Source organism: Accipiter gentilis, chromosome 28 (assembly GCF_929443795.1).
Source record: "Accipiter gentilis chromosome 28, bAccGen1.1, whole genome shotgun sequence".
Classification (NCBI taxonomy): domain Eukaryota; kingdom Metazoa; phylum Chordata; class Aves; order Accipitriformes; family Accipitridae; genus Astur; species Astur gentilis.
This window is the reverse complement of record NC_064907.1, coordinates 4580668-4602549: the sequence shown is the minus strand read 5'-3', so window position 1 is coordinate 4602549 and position 21882 is coordinate 4580668. Positions and strand designations below refer to the sequence as shown.

The 21882-nt window shown below is 41.7% G+C and overlaps 1 protein-coding gene and 1 long non-coding RNA gene across 2 annotated transcripts; both read left to right on the top strand.

The window, feature by feature from the left end:
- The first annotated feature begins 569 nt into the window (after positions 1 to 569).
- On the top strand, positions 570 to 6313 carry LOC126051521 (translation initiation factor IF-2-like). Its single transcript, XM_049830845.1, is given in 6 exon segments — positions 570 to 805; positions 807 to 965; positions 967 to 1239; positions 1241 to 2221; positions 2992 to 3281; positions 6193 to 6313. Coding segments are annotated over 4 exon segments (1137 nt in total). The 5' UTR covers positions 570 to 778; the 3' UTR covers positions 1919 to 2221; positions 2992 to 3281; positions 6193 to 6313.
- Positions 6314 to 9568: 3255 nt separating this feature from the next.
- Positions 9569 to 19112, top strand: LOC126051530 (uncharacterized). The gene is made up of 4 exons (XR_007509833.1): positions 9569 to 9814; positions 11399 to 11533; positions 16580 to 16660; positions 18380 to 19112. It is a non-coding gene; the product is annotated as an uncharacterized LOC126051530 (long non-coding RNA).
- Positions 19113 to 21882: the final 2770 nt, after the last annotated feature.

Sequence of the window (21882 nt, the reverse complement as noted above, 5' to 3'; positions counted from 1 at the left end):
TGAAGCCTCTCCTTTAAGAGAGATATCCAACGCTAACTGCACTTCTGCTCCTTCTGCGGCCTTGCTGCCGCCTCCCATCTCTCCATCTGCTCCTTTGTTCTCCTGCTGTATTCCTGTGGCTTACCTTGCACTGACTTGAGCACTTTTTAGAGCACTTTACGAGCCAGGTTAACTGCCTAAGCAGACGGGAAACGAACCCAGAAGAGGAGCTAGTTTTCCACCAGCTTAGAGAGTTAAACTGGCTGGCAGAGAGAACGAGCAAGCATGAAAGTTGGCACAAGGAAGGAGGCAGGACAGCGCGCTGGGAAGAAGGAGAGGGAATTCGTCCGTCTCCATTTGGTGGCAGTAAGCCGTTATGCTAGCTCATACACGTGCGAAACTACGCACGCAGTTTGCAAGGAGAGCTGCAGAACCCTTTCCTTTTAGAAAGGACACCACCCGAGACACAGCCAGTCAACTTTTAACTCCCTCGTGCGCGTAGAGACTCACTGTCTCACTGAGAAAGGCTGCAGCTGACAGGCGTCATTCTTTCATTCAGCCAGATGTGGAAGCTAAAGCGATTTCAGGGAAGTGCTACCTGGCGATCAGAGAACGGACAACACAAATATTTCCTGTAGTTCGGGGGGCAACAGAGTATTTCATTTTACTTCTGGGTAATTAAGGTAATTTTGATTAGTAACAGCCCTCGGTTCATCTCTACTACCTATGCTGAAATGCTTACGGCAGCAGCGAGCTGTGCTCTTCAGGAGAAAGAGTGTCTGCTGTGGGACCAGTGAGGATGGCCTCTCCCTACAAACCGTTGTTGCCTATGCTGCTGGGCTCCAAAGCCTCTCGGCCGTATCGTGGTATACTTTTAGTCGTTCACGGTACGCCAAAGGTCCCGTGAGAGAGAGCACCTCTCCCTCCTTCCTAGCTGCTGCAACGAGACCAAAGGTTACCTCTCCCCCGGCGGGGGCCGAGGGCTGAGCCCCCGCTGTCACCGGCGCTACGCGGCAGCGGCCGACTGCCTGCCTCGGGAGCGGGGCAGGGCTGGGCGCCGCCGGGGCCCGGCAGGCCCGGAGCCCGGCCCGCCGCTCGGCACCGCAAGCCCCAACCGCCGCAAGGGCCGTAACGCCCGCCCCGCGGGCCGGCCTCCCGTCCCGCCCCCGCCGGCAACGGGCGCGGACCTGGGCGGGACGGCGCGATACCGGCCGCTGCCTGGCGCCGGCAGGCAGCGCGGCGGTCGCTCTCCTCACGGCGGCCGGCGGCCGGCGGCGGCGGCGGCGGCGGCGGCGGGGCGCCCGAGCGGCCCGACGAGCTGGTGGTGTTCGGGGCCTCGGGCTTCACCGGCCAGGTCGTGGTGGAGGAGGTGGCGCGGGCGGCGGCCGGCGGGGAGCTGCGCGGCGCCCTGCGCTGGGCCGTGGCCGGGCGCAGCCGGGAGAAGCTGCAGGCGGTGCTCGAGCGGGCGGCCGAGAGGCTGGGTACGGGCCGCGGCGGGGGGGGTCGTGCTGGCGCCGCGCCGCCGCCCGGCCCCCGTGCCCCGGCCCCCTCCGTGGGGAGCCGCCGGCGGGCGGCTGCGAAGGGAAGGGCTGAGGGGGCGACGCGGGGCGAGCCCCCCCGCCCCCGCCCCCTGCCGATTTTTTTCTTTTGGGCAGTGTATTCCCCAGAACTGCCTTGTTTGTTGCACCATTTCCCAAGGCACTTGCACTCAGCCGATTATCTTTCTGCAGGGGTGAGCAAGATCAAGGCTAAACGGGTCTTCAGAGCTCATGCAGTAATCTCTACAGCTAGCATGTTCCATCAGGGACAAAAGAGTTCACAGCCCTTTTCCTTGCCTCCTGCTTTGGCTCTGGCCAATTTCAGCTATTATTTAGACTTGTGCTTCAATCTGATCGTAACCGTATCACCAGAGATATTTTGCAGGCATATATTCTTGTAGGGTTGACGCGTGAGCACGTGATATAGTTACGTACAGATGCAGAGGATGAGGTGTATTTGTTGTGTTAAGATACTCAAGAACATTTTGAGAACAGCGAGCAGTGTTCTGTGACTGGCAAATTGAGGTCTTGCTGTCATTCTTGCAAGACTGATTATCCTGTGTTGGGAAGAGAAGAAAATCCAGTCCCCTTCCAATGTGTTCAGGTGATAGAAGAGAGGGAAAAACTGAAGAACGAGCGAGAAGCACGGCAGAAGCAGCTTTACTCTCTCAGGACTGAGTTGGACAGGCTTCGTAGACAGCAAGGTATGGTGCGTGTCCCCCCCCCCCCCGCTTTTTTTTTTTTCCCCACTGGGGTGTTTCTCAAGTCCTAGTACCTGCTAGGAGAAGTGAATACCAAAATATTAATAATAGTCTGTAGTTTAATATTGTCATACTCCGGGCAATGCAGAACTCTTGAGAAAGCAGTGACCTAATTACTATATTAAAATTAATTATGTCAAAATTTGGCTGTTACACTGAAGCAAATAGTAGCTTTTGCATCTTCTTCGGCAGCTTGATAAGTTAAATGAATTGTACTTCATGTGTCTTAGCACTTCTTTCGAAGAAGTGAGAAATAGTGACTGAAGACAAGTCATCGTGCCTTTTAATTTTTCATTAATCTTATTTGGAGAAGGAAAAGTCCTCTCTAGACAGAGCTAACTTTTTTTATTTTTAAAACTTCTGTTTGGTCCAAGTAAATACTAATTTCCCTCACCTTTGGAAAGTGATACTTTCAGGGTAGAACGTACGATTAACTCTTGCTTGTTTGGTCACACAGGGAAATAGTGATTATTAAATTGATTCTCTCTCTTGAGGATTATGGTGCCTCTGTTAGGGGTGTATATTAAGGCGATCCTTATAGAGGTGGATCGTGCAGATTTAGCGATGCTGTACCTGAGAGTCAGGTCTGTCTTTACAAATCCCTAGTCAAGATATAGCTGTAGTATTTTATATTAGTATTTTACTTGTTGCTGGAATAGTTGTACAGATCTTAAGACAATTTTCCAACTCCTCTACTTCCTTGATTGGCTCAGGAGAGATGTTGAGGAAAAAAGCGTCGTGAGAAGGATGGACACAAAGACCCCATACTGGGGTTGAGGTGAACAGATTACAAGAGAATATTATGAAGGAGATTTCAGAGCTGCATAAAGAATCTGATGCAGCTGACAAGAAGCAGTCTGAGCTTGACAAAGTGGCACAAATCCTGGGGACTAACATATTTGAAAAACCCTGGAAACCAGCCGTGGAAACAAAAGATTCCTTGGAAAAGAACAGCGAGTCAGCAAATGCAAAAGGTCTGGAGAAAACATCTTCCTCCAACAAGGTAAAGTCTTCTGGCTTCTATGCTAATGATTTTCCCACTAAGAGAAGAGGGCACTGGGGAGGCAGCTGCTCCCAAACCTTTACTAGAAGATCATTTGATGTCATTTGTTATCACATCTCATATGCTGGTTTTGATCGTGCATGCAGGTGAGAGTCAATGCATCCGTGCTTATAATTTATCTCAAGGTTTGTGCAGTTCAATACCACTTACTGGTTTTGATCTTGGTTTTGCTGAGGTGTTGGATTGAACAGTATCATGAGTGTTTGCAGCTGTTTGGTCTCAGTGCCATACCAGGAGGACAGACTTTTTTTCTCTACAACATTTCTGGCGTGGCCTATCAGGGAGGAATGTTTGTAGCAGCAAAGCTCTCTGCAAGTTTGGAGCATGTTGGTCTTCTCACTGGGTGAATATACTAACAAATCGCAAGACTTGCATATGATTGTAAGCTTAAAATGATTATTATGTACATGCTATGTGTTTTCTCTTAAGAAATGTCAGTATGCATCGGTATGGTCTCTCTGACGTGGTCTATACTACTGAGTGCTGGATATACTAACGCAGGTTTATTGCATTCCAGAAGATAGTTTTTGCTTTGGAAGTAGTGTATGATAGTAATGTCTGAAGGGTTATGCATGTATTCAGAAGATTAATTATTCTGCTTTTCAGATGTTTATTCAAATATTTAACAGAAATAGCTGATGGGAGATGGTAGATGCTTTTTTGTGTAGACCTTACTGTATATTTTTTGCAGAGAGGGAAATGTTAGTAGGATAAGAGGTATAAACTACAAGGTCACTCGGATCAGTGTATCCTGTAAACTTTTCCTTATGCTTCATCCCGGTCTGGTTCAGAGAACTCATTAGGTGCCGTTCATTTTAAGACTTGCTTTTGCGTTTTGTTTTTTACTGTTTCTTGAAACATCACTGAAGTTTAGTATCCACTTAATTTTACAAATCATTTGCTTCAGTCACCACATTGTAAAGCTAAAGTAGGTAACAATGTCTGTTAAATCCTACGTTGCAGTGTTATATTGCTTTCTTTTCTTGCAATATGGTGTGTGTGAATATATTTTTCATTATTTTAACTTCCATTGTTTGTATTGTCCAAGCCCATAATGACTTGATCCCCTTTTCATAGTTCCGTATTTTAACATGGAAAATTCTGAGTTCTAGCCAGGAACATTTAATAATTTCAGATATCTGTAGACACGTAGGACACTGCCTTTAGTCTCTAAGATTCACCTTGTAATTCTGATTGTTAACTTTTTTTTTTTAATGAAGAGAAAGATGGTGCGGGCCTATTGACACTGAGGTTGGTTGACTGCCAACCTAAGGGCAGAAACGTGTGCCTTTCTGCTGATTTGCAAGCTCCTTTGTAGTCCCTTGCTGCTGAACCTGTGTCTGTGTATTGCAGTTACATAGTCGTTGCAGAGGTGAGCCTTGTTGTACTAAACAGACAGATTGTCCCTTGTGGGCTCTGAAGAGCAGCCAATTATAAAGGCATCTTTGAGCTGGGGTTAAGCACAAACTGGGTTTAAGAGTTGGCTATCACCTATCTATGTGAGAAGCATTGTCTTTTTAAAGTTCTGATTGAGATAGTATTTTTATAGGATATGTTGGGTGGGTGTATGTCTGTAAATAACACAAACAGTGACACTTCTCAGACATCATGAACATCCTTCCATGCACCTCCTGCAGATTGTAAGTTGATCTTCTCATTGTTTAAGAGAATGTCAGCTTTGTGGTGTTCTTGCAGACAGAATATATGCAACTATTTACTTGGTCACTTCCTACTCTGCTATCAAGAACTAGGTTGTATTGGGATAGTGCTATCTGTGGGGTGCATGGTAGCCTGGGTGTCTCTTCATTGTTTGATTTACAATGTATGTTGTGTGGGTTGGTGTTAATAGGAGAGAATCTATCCCTGATTATCAAATGGAATTTCAAGTAAGGCAGATGCTATTTAATAGTTTTGAATCTGCTTAAGTAAATTTGTTCAACACCAGTAGTGAATAACTTGGAAATCATGCAACCAACTCGGGTCTAAGTTAATATGCTATTCTTTCCAGACTGCCATGCAGATTAGAAATGATAACATAATGGGCTTTCAGCCATTGAAAATGTAACTCAAAACTCAAAATACATCTAGTACTATTGTAATCTAAATTAGCAGGGCTCATTCAGATCTGTTTCAGGGATTATTTGTTTTGCTACTCTGCAGTGTTAGTATAGTATTAATTTTGGCTAGAGTCCTGAAATGTATGATGTCTTTCTGTACAACTCAATGTAAGTGCAAATATCACATGCTTAAATCACAAGATGCTTCACCTTATATACTTAGGTAGTTAACAAAACACCATCTTTCTATTAATGCTAAGCAACGAGTCTCCTGGAGAATTCAGGAACTCTCAAATAATCTGATAAATCTGAGTTAAATACATTTAGTCACCTAATTCTTACTTCTTTTTTCATTCTGCTTTCATCCAAGCTACTTTACAGTAATTTCTGAACGCTTCCAGGGGAACCATTTTAGGTCTTCTGGGCACTGTTTGGCTAGTATGGTAAATTGGAACTATTCAGATCTTTATGTGAAACCCATAAAGTGGGAAGGGTGCATGCCATAGGGAATTTGTTCATTTGCTTCCTTGATTACCTACAACCATCCAGCCATTACATCTGGGAACCTTATTGGAAGCTCTTCACTGAGGCCATGCAGCGTCTTAGTTGGCAATACCAGCTCTCTGAAACAGTGGAATTAGCCTGGGTGCTGAAAAGCAGGTGATAAATTTTATTTTCTTTTCTTTTTTTTTTTTTTGGCGTGTGTGGCTACTGCTGGAGGCAGGTTCTGATTTCTAGAGCATTATGTCTGTCCTGCCTTGTCTTAGAGAAGTGTTTCCTTCTGTTCAATTTAGGAATCAAAACCTGCTAATGAAAAATCCAGAGGTAGAAGCCCGAAGCCAGCAGAATCCTCTTCACAGTCCTCCAAACATCCTTTCCAGTTGGCCAATATTTATGAGTATTATGATGCAGGGAACCACTGGTGCAAAGACTGCGATACCATCTGCGGGACCACATTTGACTTTTTCACACACACGCATGATAAGAAACACAGACAGGTATGTTGCAGGCTTCCTTCACTAAGTGCATTTCATATCGCTATAAACGTTAACACTAAAATATACATCACAGAACTACATTTTACAAGCGAACCTGAAGTAATAATGAACCCAAGAAGTTGCTTGTCAAATTCTTTTTCCCTAATGTTGGACTTGAGCAGTTTGTACAGGTACCGGTGTGTTCTGACTAGTGTAAATGGGGCCTGTGTCCAGTTCACTCGGAAACTAGCATTTGATATTTGTGTTTCTTATGTTTACCTGTTCTTTGCTATCATTTACATTTTACCCTTTTCACAGGTTATTTTCTCCTTATAAATTGCAAAATGGGAGGGGAAGGAGAGGAAAACATAGTTCCTGTAAATATTTGCAAGTTGATTCTGATGTTCAGTGTTCTGAAAGGATGTTAAAAAGGAAAAAGACAAGTGTACTTGCCTTGCTAGTGTAATATATGAGCCTGTATACCTCTGTCACTGTGCAAATAGACCCTGGATCCTTACAACAGACCTTGGGCTTCGAAGACCCAGAGTGAGACCAAACAAGACTCCATAAAACGCATCGATAACTGTTCCTGCCAAAGGTACGTTAATTTTTTTTAGCTTGGGTGTCATCTCCCTTTGCCCTCCAGCAGGTTCCAGTTGCTCAGAGAAAGGAATTTCAAAACTTTACCTTGTTAGAGGAACACATATAGATGCTGTATTATTAGGTAAAAGACAAATAATTTAATTTCCTGGTTGTTCTTGTGGAAAAAGGTCATGAAGCAAGAATGCAGGAAAACATAGTGTGGTTCCTTCTCTTCTTTTTAGAGTTTAGTTTTTTCTTTTGCATACCACATGACTTTTTCTTTCTCCAGTATAGTTCTGAAGTGATTTTTGCTAACATATTAGAATTCAGAACACGACCACAAGAGCTTGCTGTGTTTGGGCAGAACTTGTGCAATACTCCACACAGTCTTGCAACAGACTCTTCCATTCAATACATTTTTAGTAGATGTGTCCTTGAAAAGTCACTGATAAGTACTTGGTTGTTTCGGAGGATCCACAGGGGACATCACACACAGACCAATGTGATCAAGTGAAGCCCATTTACTACAACTTTTAGCCCAGTTATATACCTTATGCGCTTGTGCATGTGCCTTATACAATACTCTAATGGGTACAATACCCTGTCTCACGCGACGCTATCTTATCCTCTGTTGGCTGTGCAAGCTTCTTCACGAGGTGTCCAGCAGTTACTTATCTCGTTCTTCGGCATCCAGGAGTTGTTTGTCAGGCTCTTCTTATCTTCCTTTTTCCCAGCGTACAAGGACACAGCGTCCTTGTCGGCTTCAGCACTTTGTAAACTTATGCTTCGTTCCCAGCTAACGGCTGGATTGCTCACGTGCCCTCGCCCAGCCAAGAAATCCTCAACAGGGAGATACTAAGGTAAAACGTGAATGCTTCAGCATCCGTACAGCTGGACATTTAAATAAGAGTACGGAAGAAGTCTCAAAACTAGAAACTATTGCATCCATTAGGTTGGAGTCCAATAAACTTAAGAAGATGGGCATTGAAAAAACAGTGGATAAAACAGAGATTACTGATTTTGCTACATGGACTTCTGGTAGTCAGGAAGATAAATTTTGCACACGGATTTCTCAAAAAGATATGCCACAGCTTGGATTGCAGTCCTCAAATGCCTTGTAAGTCAGTCTGTTGAACTATTGAAAAAGTAAACAAACTGGAGATCATAATGTTACCAAAAGAGAAGTGTAGCTCTAGAACATGTGCCATTGGCAGGAATGGAAGGAAAAAGCTACTTGCAGCCAGGAATCTGCAAGTTGGATTACGGGCCAGGTAGATGTGTAGCTGAAGTCATAATTATCAGAGATAACACAGTAAAGATGTCATATCTGTCAAAGAAAAATTCTAGAAAAGGGGCCTCTGATGTGACCAGTGACTTAAATCCAGATCCTGCCAAAGCAAAAGGCTTGTCATCGCTTCCTTTCTACTTTGATCTATAACTGGATGTTTCTATTCCGAGTCCCAGATGTTCCTATACAAGTGTAGGTCTGAAACATCTGTGGGGTAGGACTTAGGCTTGCTCTAATTAGCCTGTTGGACTTGTCTAGCCTACTGTGGTAATATAGTAGGGTTGTAATACATCAAATTACAGTTTCCCACCAGCTGCTAGTAGATGAACTCTGTATGGCTAATTGAGCTGCTCTGTGAGGTAAAAGTTATTTTTGAGTGTGGCTTCTTCATTTTGGTTGGATGGAGTAACAGGCTGTTACAGTAAAGACCAAATCCTTTATACGTGATGTTAAGCACAAGAACAAAGTATGGGGATTAACATATTAATTTGCTCTTTGAGAGATTTTTTTTTTTTTTTTTTTTAAATTCTGAGGTTTGCCAAGAGTTGACTGGACTGACTGGGTTGCTGTGACATAGCGGGTGACTATACCTGGAAGTTCAAAAGAGGGAGTTCAGTCTTTCTGTTTTGGGTGCAGTGTATCAAAATAATACTGTGCATTTTTTCTTAAATACTCTGGCAAGCTCTGACTTTGTGCTTCTACCTGGTTAATAAGGCAGCCTTCTCCCTACTATTCCTCCTCCCCCTGACAGAGTATCAGTACACAGATGTCCTGAAAACTGTGTCTACTAAGACCTGATCTGTAGACTCATGCTTTCTTACACTAGGCCTGATCTTGGCTTGTTTACAGAAAGAGCTAATTCTGTTTTTTTTTCTTGTGCCCGCTTAAGAAGGTAATTTTTCAAGAGAGGATATTGTTTTGCAGATCACTTTTGTAACATTTGTATCGAAGGCTTTGTTTTGTGTGGCAACCTTTTGATACGAGATAAGAAATGACAGAAAAGATGCACTAGTTCAGCAGTAATTATTCAATGTACTGTAAAGCAGTGCTCAAGAATGATACTTTGAAACTGCAGTTGCTCTAGATAGCTATATTGTAAGTAACATATTAAGGAGATAGACGCAGAGAATTTGCCACTGCATGTGATAACATTCTCCAGGATGAAACCTTTGATGATGATATTTTGTGACACAGTCTCTTTGTCAGTAAGCTAATGTGCATGGAAATGCTGATTTCACTCAGATGTTTTCAGTGTGCTTTTCCTTACAGTTCAGTGCGGGAATCTTATCAGTTTAGATGTTCAGCATTGCAGATGTGATGAGGGTGTGTTTCTCAATATGCACACAGCATAAAGTAAATCTATCGCAGGACATCAGTCATAGCAAAAGTTAATAAACTGTGCTTTTGTTTTACTTGTCAGTTACAAAGGTCCATTGTTAGATGACGGAGCGCTGGCTCAGGCAGTCTCTCGTGGAGCCAGTTCCCCTGAATTCACCAAACTCTGTGCTTGGTTGGTATCTGAGTTACGGCTATTCTGTAAACTAGAGGAAAATGTGCAGGCAACTAACAGTAAGTAGCCATAACTCTAGCACAAACGTGCACTTAATGTATGTTCTTGCATGCCATAAAGATTTGGGCTGACAATTGCCAAATTTGTTGTACCAGGGAGCACTGTCTGTGCGCTGTCAGATTTTGGTTATTTTCCACCTGAAACTTGCCTCATGAACAGCCAGTAGAGATTGAAATAATAGTGAGGCTCAAACAGTCTTTGTTCTGAAATTAGCTTTTTCTTTTAATTGTTCAACCATAGAACTTTTTTTTAAAATTCTTGGATGGATTTAACAAAACATTAGGTTTTTGGGGTTTTTTTAATTAGATCATGAGAATACTTGTATTTCAATGCTCCTGTTTGTAATTTTGATGTAAGAAATACCTACTACTGTTCAAGGAAATGTTCTCATGACTACAGTAACGATATTTTCTTTTTATTTTTGGTTACCTTAACTCTGTGATTACTATGTATTTTTCCCCCTTTATGAAATACTCTGGGAGAAGGAGCCTGAAAATGTTCGTTTGTTTATTATTTTGGCGGAGGAAGCAAACCTTAGTTTTCAAAAAATGTTGGTTTTGGTCAACTGGTCATGACATTCTACAGATTAAATTGGTGTGATAACCTGTACTTCTGAGTATCTAATGTATTAACTTGTAATGCTTTTATGAACTTAACTTTCAGTCTACTCGATGGCCAAAGATTGCTGCATTTCACCTCAATATCTGTTCTTTTCCTCTTTCTCTCTGTTTTTGACATGTCCATCCTTTCTTATTTGAGTGTATTTGACTCCCTAGCTCTGTAACAATACAGCATTTCACCTCTTCTAGCAGTATAAGGTTCCTACTATGTTTTGTGTAAAAATACAATCCAGAAGTACTCTAGCACCTATTTCAAATTCTTTAAACGCAGTGATAGAAACATTTTATCTGTAGTACCATCAAGCCCTACCTTCATTTTGTGGGACTTGAGTTTATAAATAACAGACATTTTGGGTTGAAGTCCCTTTTAAAATGAAGGAAAACTGTTACCTCTCATTGATCGCTATTTTTTGCATAACTTGGCTTAACAAATTCAGATTAGTTTCACTAATTTCTGACACAAATATCAGTCTAAGCTTTGATTTACATGACCTGATTATGAAGTAAGATCATTTGACAAATGTGAGCTTACAGGGAGAAGTGGTAAAAGCGTGAGAGCTCATAAACCATGTTATTTGTGACTTTGTCAGAACTACCTAATACATTTGTAGTGGGAAAAGTTAGTTGATACTTAAAATACCCCTGTAAAATTTGCGATGTTTTTAATGTCACTTCATTGTAGAAGTTGCCAGTGGCTCTCTGTTGTAGCTGGGGAAAGCTGCCAGTGAAACATAATTTTACAATAATGAGGAATATCATGGCTCCAAGTAGGTTGTGCTGTGTCTTTGAGAAACTCAAAGAACACATTTGGCTTCCATTAAAAGCAGGGTTTTAATGTTAAATAGCAACTGGAGCAAAGCATAATTTTTTATAATTTTTTTTTTTAAGTATCCAATTCATTCTACTCACAGCCAGAGATATATGTATTAGGTGTAAAGAAATTACTATTCTTTTCCTTCTAAGGTCCAAATGAAGCAGAAGAATTTCAACTCGAAATGAGTGGGTTGCTGGCTGAAATGAACTGTCCATATGCATCATTAACATCAGGAGATGTGACAAAACGCCTTCATAATCAAAAGAACTGTCTCCTGCTGCTTAGTAAGTTAAAGGGGTGCTTGCAAGCAAATCTGTTTTTGTGCAAGAATCATAGTATTGTTTCTTATACTTAATGATATACTGTTTTGTTTACCACAATGTATAAACAGTTACCTAAAATGATGAATTATTTCCCCCTGTAATTTATACTGTCAGAATGTTATACTTTTGGGTGTAATAAACTTACCAGTCATTCTGTAGCCAGTATAGGATGGAAGATACTCTGAATATTAACATTTTTCACATTCACTAGCAACAGGCCTGTCCTGTTACTTCTCAGGAGGTACTCTGAAGAGGGAATAATTTGAAGACTTCTGCCAGGATTTAGCCACTGAACTTTGTTTAGAAGGGTTGTAAAAAAGACAGCTAACACCAGATGCATCATCGTTTTGGAGTCCCCACCATGATGACTTGCAAGGTGCAATAAGACTTGCATTTTCCTACACTCCGACAACAACTGGAATTGTTGTGAAGAAGAGAAAATGTTTTATCCCAACTCCTAGTTCTTTTGATCATCTCCCTGAGTAAATAGCTTCAATGTTGCTTTCTGCTGATTGAAAATAAATTAGCAGTAGCAATGGTGATGTCTTCCCTTTACTTTTCCACCCAGCAGATCTCAATACCTAAATTGGTTTTATTCCTGCTTAGGAAATGTTAGAGGAGAAGAAATAGTACTTCAGTTTGGAAAAAGTGTGTGATGTTGATTCACATTTAAAAAAAAATAATAAAATTTACAAGTGTCAGAGTTAGAAATTGTAATACTAATTTTAATCTGATCTTAAATTCAACATAATGTTTTATTTGCTTCCTCAGTTGCTGCCAGTTCTTTTAACTTTTCAAAACAGAAATTTAGTTCTGCCCTCAGCTGCGATGTAAGAAATTAATTACAGAGTAGGTTCTAGTATTTCAACAGTAGGAGAGAGATGAGTAGTAAGACTTAATCTGAATTTGTTTTGATAGCATGTTCAAAAATGTCAGGTGAAGTGAGGTAATAATTGCGTTTAAAATATTTTGTAGCTCCAACAGTCTGCCCTTCAGCTTATTCTCTGTAAGCCAAGCCATTTAGTAAATTTGGCTTGCCTGTGACACACAGTTTATTCCAGAGGTCCTCTGTGATGTACATTTTGGTAATAAAAGGCCTTGTCCAGAAGCTGGCAGGAACACTGTGTTTACTGTCAAATATGGAATTGAAATAGATGCCAAACTCCTTTTATGTGTACTGTGATAGTTGCATAGCTTGCTTTACCTACATTAAGCTAACTTATTAGGTATCCTGTTGTACGGGAACCATAAACCCAGATTTTTTTCAGAAGAAACAGAATAACCCTCTTTAATTGAATGCCAGGTTATTTTATATTTTAACAAAATGCAGCACAGTTTATGTCAGTTGGAAGATGTAACAGTATTGCTGCGAGAGGAAAGCGCCAAATAAACATAAATAGTTAGATTGCCTTGGTGTTCAGCATCACTAGAATACAATATTAAGTACTGGCATCAGCAAAAATAAAAAGTACAAGAGTTTCAGGTTGGTTCAGAAAAGGTCTGCAAAAAAGAATCACTATCTGGAGAACATCTGTGTCTTACAGTGATACACTTAAAAATTTCAGTGTTTGTCAGAGGAGGTTGAAGGTAGCTTGAATATAGTCTCTGAATTCTTGAAACAAAATGCTGCTGCTAGTTTCTTTTTCAGGAGGTCCTAATGGGGTGTAAATAATTGAAAGTTGAATATAAGAAAAATCTATATAAAGTACCATTGAAAGAACTTAGAAAGGATTCTTCACTGCTTTGCATATTAAGAATGTTATAATTCATAAGGTGTTCTGTGTCTTTAGCAGAAGACATTCTAGAGATCTAGAAGAAATTCTAGAGATCATTAAAATGCTTTGTTCTTTTCTTAATCTTTTGATCTGTCCCAATTTCATAGGTGGCAAGCTGCTTTTGTATAGCCATGGGTTTATAGCCCTGCTCACAAGTCTGCCTTTATCAGTGCAGTATCTATTTTTCAATCCTTATTTTTAGAAATAATTATTTACGTTACTGTTATGGTCACACAGTATGATTCATGATAAAAGTGTTGTTAAACCTGTGCATTTCTTTCAGTTCAGACCTTGAAGTTGTGACAATCACAAGCAAAGGCTGTGTGCTAAGTTTATATATCACTGTAACCAACACCTAATGCTGAAATTTTGGGTGTGTACCGTGTTCAGAAATTGTCATTTTAATATTTTTTGTTTGTTTGATAAAGGAGTTCTAATGTGGTGGTAGGCTCTTGCAGTTCTGATATTGAAGAGCCCTGCAGGCATTCTAGCTTTTATTTCATCAGTTACTGCCTTCCTTTCTGGAATTATTATAAACCTGAATTCTCAATAGTACTTTTAAAAGCGGGGGGGGTTTTCCACTCTGCATCTTGCCTGGTGAAGTAGAGGAGATTCATCCAACACTTCACTTCTCTCTACTCATTTCCTTGCTTTGTTTCCTAGAGCCTCAAGGAGTGCTTGCTTGTCTAGCTTAAAGTGCACATCCAAGTCTCTCATCCTGCTTACTTCCATGTTCCTAGTCTCCTGTCTTTGCTGGGCGAAGCCCGAGGAAAAGAGCTGTGCTCTGTTGAACTTTGTGATTAATACCGGTTGGAATCATAAGGATTTTTTCCAGGATTTAATTGGTTGTATTAAACCTTTCCCCTGTTTGTTGTGTTCCTAGCATTGAGCTCAGTGCTTGTTAGAAATAGGAGCGTTCTGTGGATACCAAAATTGTAGCCCTGACTCTTTCTAAAACAGTCCATTTGCACACTCATTGGTTGTAAGCGCTTGAGTTCTCGCTGGTTCTAAAATAATTCTAACTCGGCTGTATCTGATGCCGAAATCTAGTTTTTCTTGCCCAGCATACCTCACCTCAGACCTGGAAGCTGCCGGAATGCTGTGTGTGAAGGCCCCTCCTTAAAAAGCACAGGAAGGAGGTGGCAGTGAAGTCTTTCAGGAGCTAAAAGGCGTAAGTATTGCTTTAGGCACGTCCAAGCCTCCAGCCAACATAACGATGTTCCAGTTCTTCAGTGGAATTGGAAAAAAAAAGATCCAGAGGAACAAAACTAGAATATTTATGATGTTACTGTTTTGATGGAAAATAGTTCTGCTACCAGGGAGATAGTTACCTCTTGCGAAACTCCAGTGTTTGAACTGTGAAGGAGGGTTAACGTGCTTTACTGAGTATGCCAAGAGTCAGGATCCTGAAAATGCGTTTAAAGGCTTTTTCCATGCCAAGGCACGAGGTCAGGGACTACTGCTATCATTGCCTTACGGGGTGAGGTATTTCTTACTCTGCTGTAGGTTTTAATGTCATCCCCTGTTGCAGAAGACACGGAAGCTGCTGCGCTTAAGCCTCAGGAAGAACATTAAGGAGAAACACATTCCAAGAAATACACCTAAACAAATTTTTACAGGAACCTACTGTTTTAAAAATGTTTAGGTTAACAGCTGTTGTAGCTCAAGTCAAGTTTACACCTTTTCCCTAAGGCTTCTTTGGTTCTGTTTATTTTTGTTCCTTTACATATATGTGTTCTCTAGGTTGTTGTGGGGGTTTTTAAAAGACATTTACTTCTGTCTGAGTAATTTTTATAAAACAGAAAATTGAAGTGTAACGGACTGTCCAGTGCACAGACCAAAGGTGGAGGACAGAAAGTTTTTAAGTTAAGTAAGTTAACTTGCAGAGTAGAGGAGAGAGAAGAGAACCTTTGTGGACTTTAAAGAACAGATATGATTACAAAGCTCCCCAAAATATTTCAGAGAGTTTTTTTGACTAACCTTTTAGTTGCATTGTACTTAAATAAATCCAAGCCACTGAAACTAGTGCTTCACTTCTTTGCAAGAAATCGGTTTGGATTGACTTGTTTAAGAAGAGGAGGATGGTCTTCCAGCAGAAGTCCAACGAGTAGAATGGAAGCAGTTTGTTTTCTGATTTTGGCATTGTCATGGGCATCAAATAGTTAGATAAGAAAACTGTGCTTCCATTTTCTAGAAAAGGTAGAAAATATACATAACAGTGAACAATGCTAGCAAGGTTCGCTGGTGAAAGAGACTCTATAAAAATACAGACTACAAAGTAGATCAAGATCTTTTTAGTCTGGGAATTCTGTTATGCTTTACTAATTGACTTTTACACTGTCTTGCTTTAAAGTCGAATTTGCGTACACCTTGCAAAATCGTTAAGGTTAAATTACCGTTACCTCATTGCTTTATATCCATAGGTGGTTATACTAAAAAAACCCAACTGAACAGTCCTTATAGCTTAATAAAATACATCAGCAATTTCTAACCTACAGGGTTTTTTAGAAATCATATATAGCTGTGGTGCTTGCAGTCTGAACACTTCAGATGTTGGTAGTATCTGAGAAGGAAAAAGAAAATCTGACAACTGAAAAACTTAATTTACTTTGAAGTGAAAGTACATCACAAAGTCGAGCAAAATGTGAAAAATAACATAGAGTGAAAATTTTACTTGACTGTAAGATGGTCCAAGCTTTTGTCACTGCTACTCCATTTCTTCCCCCTGAAGTCCTCAGAAATTTTAAGATGGGAAAGATAACCTAAGTTGTGCCCAAACTTTTAAAATGCAAGTTAAATTTAAATTTTCATATTGAAGATTTTCTCCTTTGGATTGTAAAGAGGGGTCCTTCTTTAGATTGTGTTACATTTCACATAGTCTTAGTCCCTTTTTGATACAAGTGTGGGGTGTTTTTCTGAACTAAAGAGATGACGTGTAGAATAATACTGCTGTCTTCAAGGGGAGCTGTACCTCATGGAATCTGTCTATTTTAACTGTAGATCTACTCTATAGCCCCTTCTCTTAAATAATTATAACTGAGACTCCCAGAAATATAAAAATACTTGCCTTCCAAAAGAAGTGTGCTTGGTTCTCTGTCCCAGAGAAAACAACTTGATATTGGAGGTTGCTCTGTCAAGGCTGTGACCGTCCAAGAGTCCTCTTCTGTAATTTCAATCTTGAAAAGCTTATTTTTTTTAGCCAATGCTTATATTTTGATACGTCTCCTAACAGCTGAAGGAAGCCCTAGCAAAGGTTCCACCTAATCACGTTGGAAAACCTTTACTGAAGAAACAACTGGGACCAGCTCACTGGGTCAGTAGTTGCAGGTGTTAGAGCCCGTTTCCCTTTTTCAGGTACATAAAGTATTGATCTTGATTCTGTGTGTAATGTTGCAAGATGATTTTTCTCATCTCTTTCTGAAGATAAGACAATTTCTTGCAGTATTTTACCTATATGTTGGTACAGTAAGTGTTCAGCAACTGACAAGATCTTGGGTTCGTTAATCTGTATGTCCAGATGCAGGCAAAAGTTTTCCAAAATAAAGGAGATTTACGGTGGTGGTGCTGACCTGCATGCTTGTGCAGTAGCTTAAGCCTTCCTCTCCTGCTCCTTGCCAGCACTGTCTGTGTGACCTAGCCTTGCTGAGATGGTGTCACATCCCCTCCTGTGGCTTCTTTCCAGCTAACCTGTGGGTCTCCCCATTGGTTCCTCGTCTCTTTCTGTCCTGCTGGAGTAGCCTGCTTCCTTCATAGCCTCTTCTCCAAGAAGCAGTGAGTGTGCAGGTGGAAGGGGGAGAGGCTGTACACCCAGGTGGCAGAGGCACAATCATCTCCAGCTGGGTTTTGTCACCTGCTCTTCTAGAATGATGGTGCCTGGGTTAGATACTGCTGCTGCACCAGCACAAAGCTATGGCTACTGCTGTGAGACTGCGAGTCTCTCTTGTGTCTCTTGCTTAAGGTTGAAGCTCTTCTGCTCCCAACAGTCGGCTTCCTTCAGTGCTTGTATTGAGGCTGAAAGTGGGCCCTGTTCTAAGTTCTTGGCCCCTTTAAAACTTTCGGTGGCGATACTTGCAGCGCGCTTGGAGGGGATCAAAGTACAAGAGCTGGAAGTTGGGTCGTGACGACGTCTTGGAAATTGGGGGTACTTAAGTAGAGAATATGCTGATAACAGGAGCGCAAAAAGCATACCTTGAGATTAGACACGTTGAGTTGGCCTTGGTGGTCTTACCTTTGGAGAGAAACAGGGTGCAGCAGTCTGTGCAGCAAACTGCACCATCAGTGATGAAGGTTGTTGTGCTGCTCCTTCTCCCGAGCCCCCCAAAACCCACAAGTACTATTACATTTTGGCCCCACGTAGCAAACCCAGTACCCACCAAGGGCTTACTTCTCTTGTGGGTGGCTCTGTCAGATGAAGCACGCTGGGTGAGTTGTGGTGGGTGGGTTTTATTTTTTGTAACGTGGGGTGGTCTTTCCTTCTATAGTATAGATTCTTTGGAGAGCCTGTGGTAGAAGCTGGTGTTGAAAACGGTGCGAGCCGCATTGACGTCTGTGGAGAACCCCAGGTACGTGACCGTAGAAAAATGCTACCTTCTATCAAAGAGCTGTTAAAGGGGTATTTGTGTAGTATTTTTCCACTAACGTTGCTGAGCGTGAAGACAAATTTTGCCTCCTGCTCTGCTGGTTTACGATGCATTACTTGTTTTTAAGTACATTAATGTGTATTAGTTGGATAGTTTTCTTACTTGGAGACAAGAGCCTCTCGGGTTCTCTCTGGAAATCCAAAATGCTTGAGTTCTGCTTCGAGTCTGGGTTGTGATTCTACATGGGAATTTTGTGCAGGCCACCTTTCTTTGCACTGCTGTGATACTTTCATGCCGTAAAACAGGAGTAGCATGTATCTGTCTTAAAGATGCTTGTAAGTGTTTTGAAGTATGCGGGGTGCTGTGATAAGACAGTAAAGCGCTGATGGCTCATATTGGGTGTGGCCGAGTACAGAGTTCTGCTTAAAATACTTGTTCTGACTGTGTTTTAGTTTCTGGAAGGAATGTGCCTGAAATACAACGAAAAAGCTGCGGAAAAGGGAGCGTATGTCATTGGAAGCTGTGGCTTTGACTCTATACCAGCTGATATGGGAGTACTGTACACCAGAGACAAGTTGAAAGGTGACTTATTTAAGTGTGACCTTATGCGGAAAAAGAAGTGCAGACCATGCTTTCATCTGGCTTCCCAAAGCAGCAATGCTTATGTGGAGACTCCTTCAGTCTCTCTTTTTGCCTGCCTTTACCAGCTGATCAGTTTCGACCAAACCTGGTAAATAAAAATTGAGAAGTAAATCATATTCCCATTAGCTTGGAGAAGATTGGTCATTAGGTGAAGGAGGGATTCAAGGTAATGCTGCTCGCTGAGAGAACAGAACCTGCAGCTGTCAGCAGCAGGCTGTTGAGCCAGGCTGTGGACATCCCTAGGCAAGGCTCAGCGCACTGCCCCTTGTGCAGTGCGGATCTTGTAGGGAAAAGACAGTGGGGACAGGAAGGCTGCGGGAGAGGGATTGGAAATTAGTGGGTGATCCGGTTTCCTAGGTTTTCTTTCTCTACTGGAAGCCCTGAGAAGCCATTGTCTGAGTGTAAGTAGACAGCCAGTGCCGTGCCGTGCCTTTGTCTTAAAGAGCAGCCAGACAGTAACTGAAAGAGGATAAATATATTTGAGGGAAGATGCGAGATGATTCCATTCTGTGCAAATAGTACTTGCTCCCAATCTCAAATGCGGATACTTCGTTCGTCAGGTCTGACTTGCAATCGGAAGGGCTGATGAAAGCATCCGAATGTTTTGCTTTTATGTACCGTTAGAAGTGCTATGAAGTGGGATTGCTTTACGTTGGAGCGTGTCATCAGCTTTCAGTTTAATAAAACTCAATCTGGATCTGATGGAAGGGAGAGGAGAGGCGTGGAAATGAGTATCTGGTTGTTCGTGGGGTTATAATTTGATGTCTGATACTTGATTTGAAGAAAGATGTCTTTTATATCTTCCTGTTTGGCCTTTAGGGTATTACCAGCTGTCTGTCCAGTTGCTTGCTATATTGACATTTGCCCCCACAAGTACAGTCTTAATGCTCTCAGAAGGAACTGAGCAAAGGAAAACAAAGCGGAATTTGGAGGAGTTGTTTTGTTTTGCTATTCATCACAACTAAGCATGCTTTGCAAAACACAAGCTATGCTAAACTTAAAGGTTTTAGGATATCTTGTCTGTTTGGAGGTTTCGGGGAGGGGGTTGGGGGCGGGGGGGTGTTTGGTTTGGGTTTTTTTGTAGTTAAGGTCTACCAAAATCTGTAAGTCCATCTCAGTTTTCACAGCCTACATCATCCTTAATTTTGAAACTTGGAGGAAAACTGAATATGGCTCTTAATATTCCTTTCCTTTATTTTTTTTTTGTTGTGTATTATTTTTATTATGTCATTAAGTGGATAAGACAAATGAAAACTGTAGCGAGTAAAGCTAATATTCGTGACCCTTCTTGAAGTACTTTACGTAAGAAGTTTGATACTTGCTAACTAAAAGAGCTGTGGAACTTAATCGTAGTTTATTTTACTTTGAGGTAAAGATGTGACTCTGCCTTTTCAACTAACAGTGTCAGTGGCCTGCTGTTTGAGTCTACCAGAGTGTACTCTGGCTTTGTGAACTAATGACTGTATATGCCAAGTCATGTTTTCTCCTCCCTTAAAGGTACCCTAACTGCTGTTGAAAGTTTCCTGAAGGTGAAATCTGGGCCTGAGGTTGGTTGGTTTACGCCTTCTTGGAAACTGAGAGGTATTTGTGGTGACTTCACTGTAGCCCATTAGAATAACTGTTGTTACATTAATTCAGACCAAGGAACAAGCTGGCAGGTCTTTGGTGATGGCTCTAAGAACTTTAGGAGCTAACAGAAGTATGCCGAGCAAACACGCTTTTGTAAGGTTCGTTTGCATAGGCTGTCTACCTAAAGTTTGCTGTGTTAAGCCATTTCAGGAAATAATATTTGCAGAGATGTCGGAAGGATTCATACATAAATAAACTGTAACAGATACATAGTGTGTTGCCAGTAATCCTAGTGTTTGGCCGTTTGGTGGGTTTTTTTGCTTGCTTGTTTGTTTGTTTTGTTCGGGGGGTATGTTTCAAGGTACATGTATTAGCATTACAGGCATTAAAGTATGTAATAATTGCAACAAGGTGTGATAATTGTAAGGTCATTATTGAAATAATGCAACGATGACCCAAACCAAGACAGTGTTGGTGCCCAGCAATGGAACATACTGCTTCTCCTGTCCTGTCCTGAGCACCCATATTGCCAGATGGGGCCCAAGTCATAGCCTGTTCTTATGAGCATTGGGAGGAGAGGAGGAAGTGCGTGGATTGGGAGAGTAATATCTGTCTGTTAAAGGACAGGGAATAGTAGTTAATGAGAGTGTATAAATCTGTATGTTGGGTATAAAGGTGGTTTAAGTATGTAGGATAAGTTGTAAGTGCTGGTAAGAAGGGATTTAGTAACGAGAATTAAATACAATGGGGCAGTTTTTTATATATATAGAAAAATAAATATAAAATCTTCTCTGTATTAACTTCCGTGGGACCTGAGCATGACACAAATGGTATGGCGTAAGGGGTGGAGATTGCATTGGGTCTGGCTGAGATGGAGTTAATTTTCCCCGTAGCAGCCCTCATCGTGCTGTGCTCTGTACTGGTGCTAGAAAGGTGCTGATAACACACCAGCGTTCTGGCTGCTGCTAAGCAGTGCTCGCACAGCATCAAGGCTGGCTCTCCAATATTTCCCCCCGCCCTCACCCAGTAGTCTGGGGGTGGGCAAGATTCTGGGAGGGGACACAGCCAGGGTAGTGACCCAAACTGACGAAAGGCGTATTCCGTACCATATGATGTCTGCTCGGTGATAAAAGCTACGAGAAAGGAGGAGGGGTGGGGGGCATGTGTTAGTACAAGGTTTGCCTCCTGGAGCAACTGCTCTGTGTCCTGAAGCCCTGCTTCCCGGGAAGTGGCTGGACATCGCCTGCTGATGGGAAGTAGAGAATAAAGCTTTTGTTTTCCTTTGCTTCTGCATGCGGCCTTTGCTTTTGCTTTAGTAAACCGCCTTGATCTTGACCTATGAGGGGTTTTTTCCCATATGATTTTCTCCTCTCCCTGTCCTACTGAGGAGGGAAGTGATAGAGCGGCTTGGTGGGCACCTGGCATTCAGCCAAGGTCAATCCACCGCATTTCAATGTACTTTTATGCGTGTAATCGTAATACATCTATGTAATAATGTGTAATATATGTAATAATTGTAAGGTCATTATTAAAATAATACATGAAACCTTCAGATGCTGAATTAACTACGGTTTCATGGTATGTTGCCAGGGCTCTTGTGCACATGATGGGACCTGGAAGTCAGCGGTTTATGGCCTTGCGGATCAAGACAACCTGAGGAAGCTTCGAAAAAAGATAGGATATGCCCCTGTTCCAGTAGTTGGTGCAAAACTTAGAAGCAGGTATAAGAAGCGTAAGACGTGAA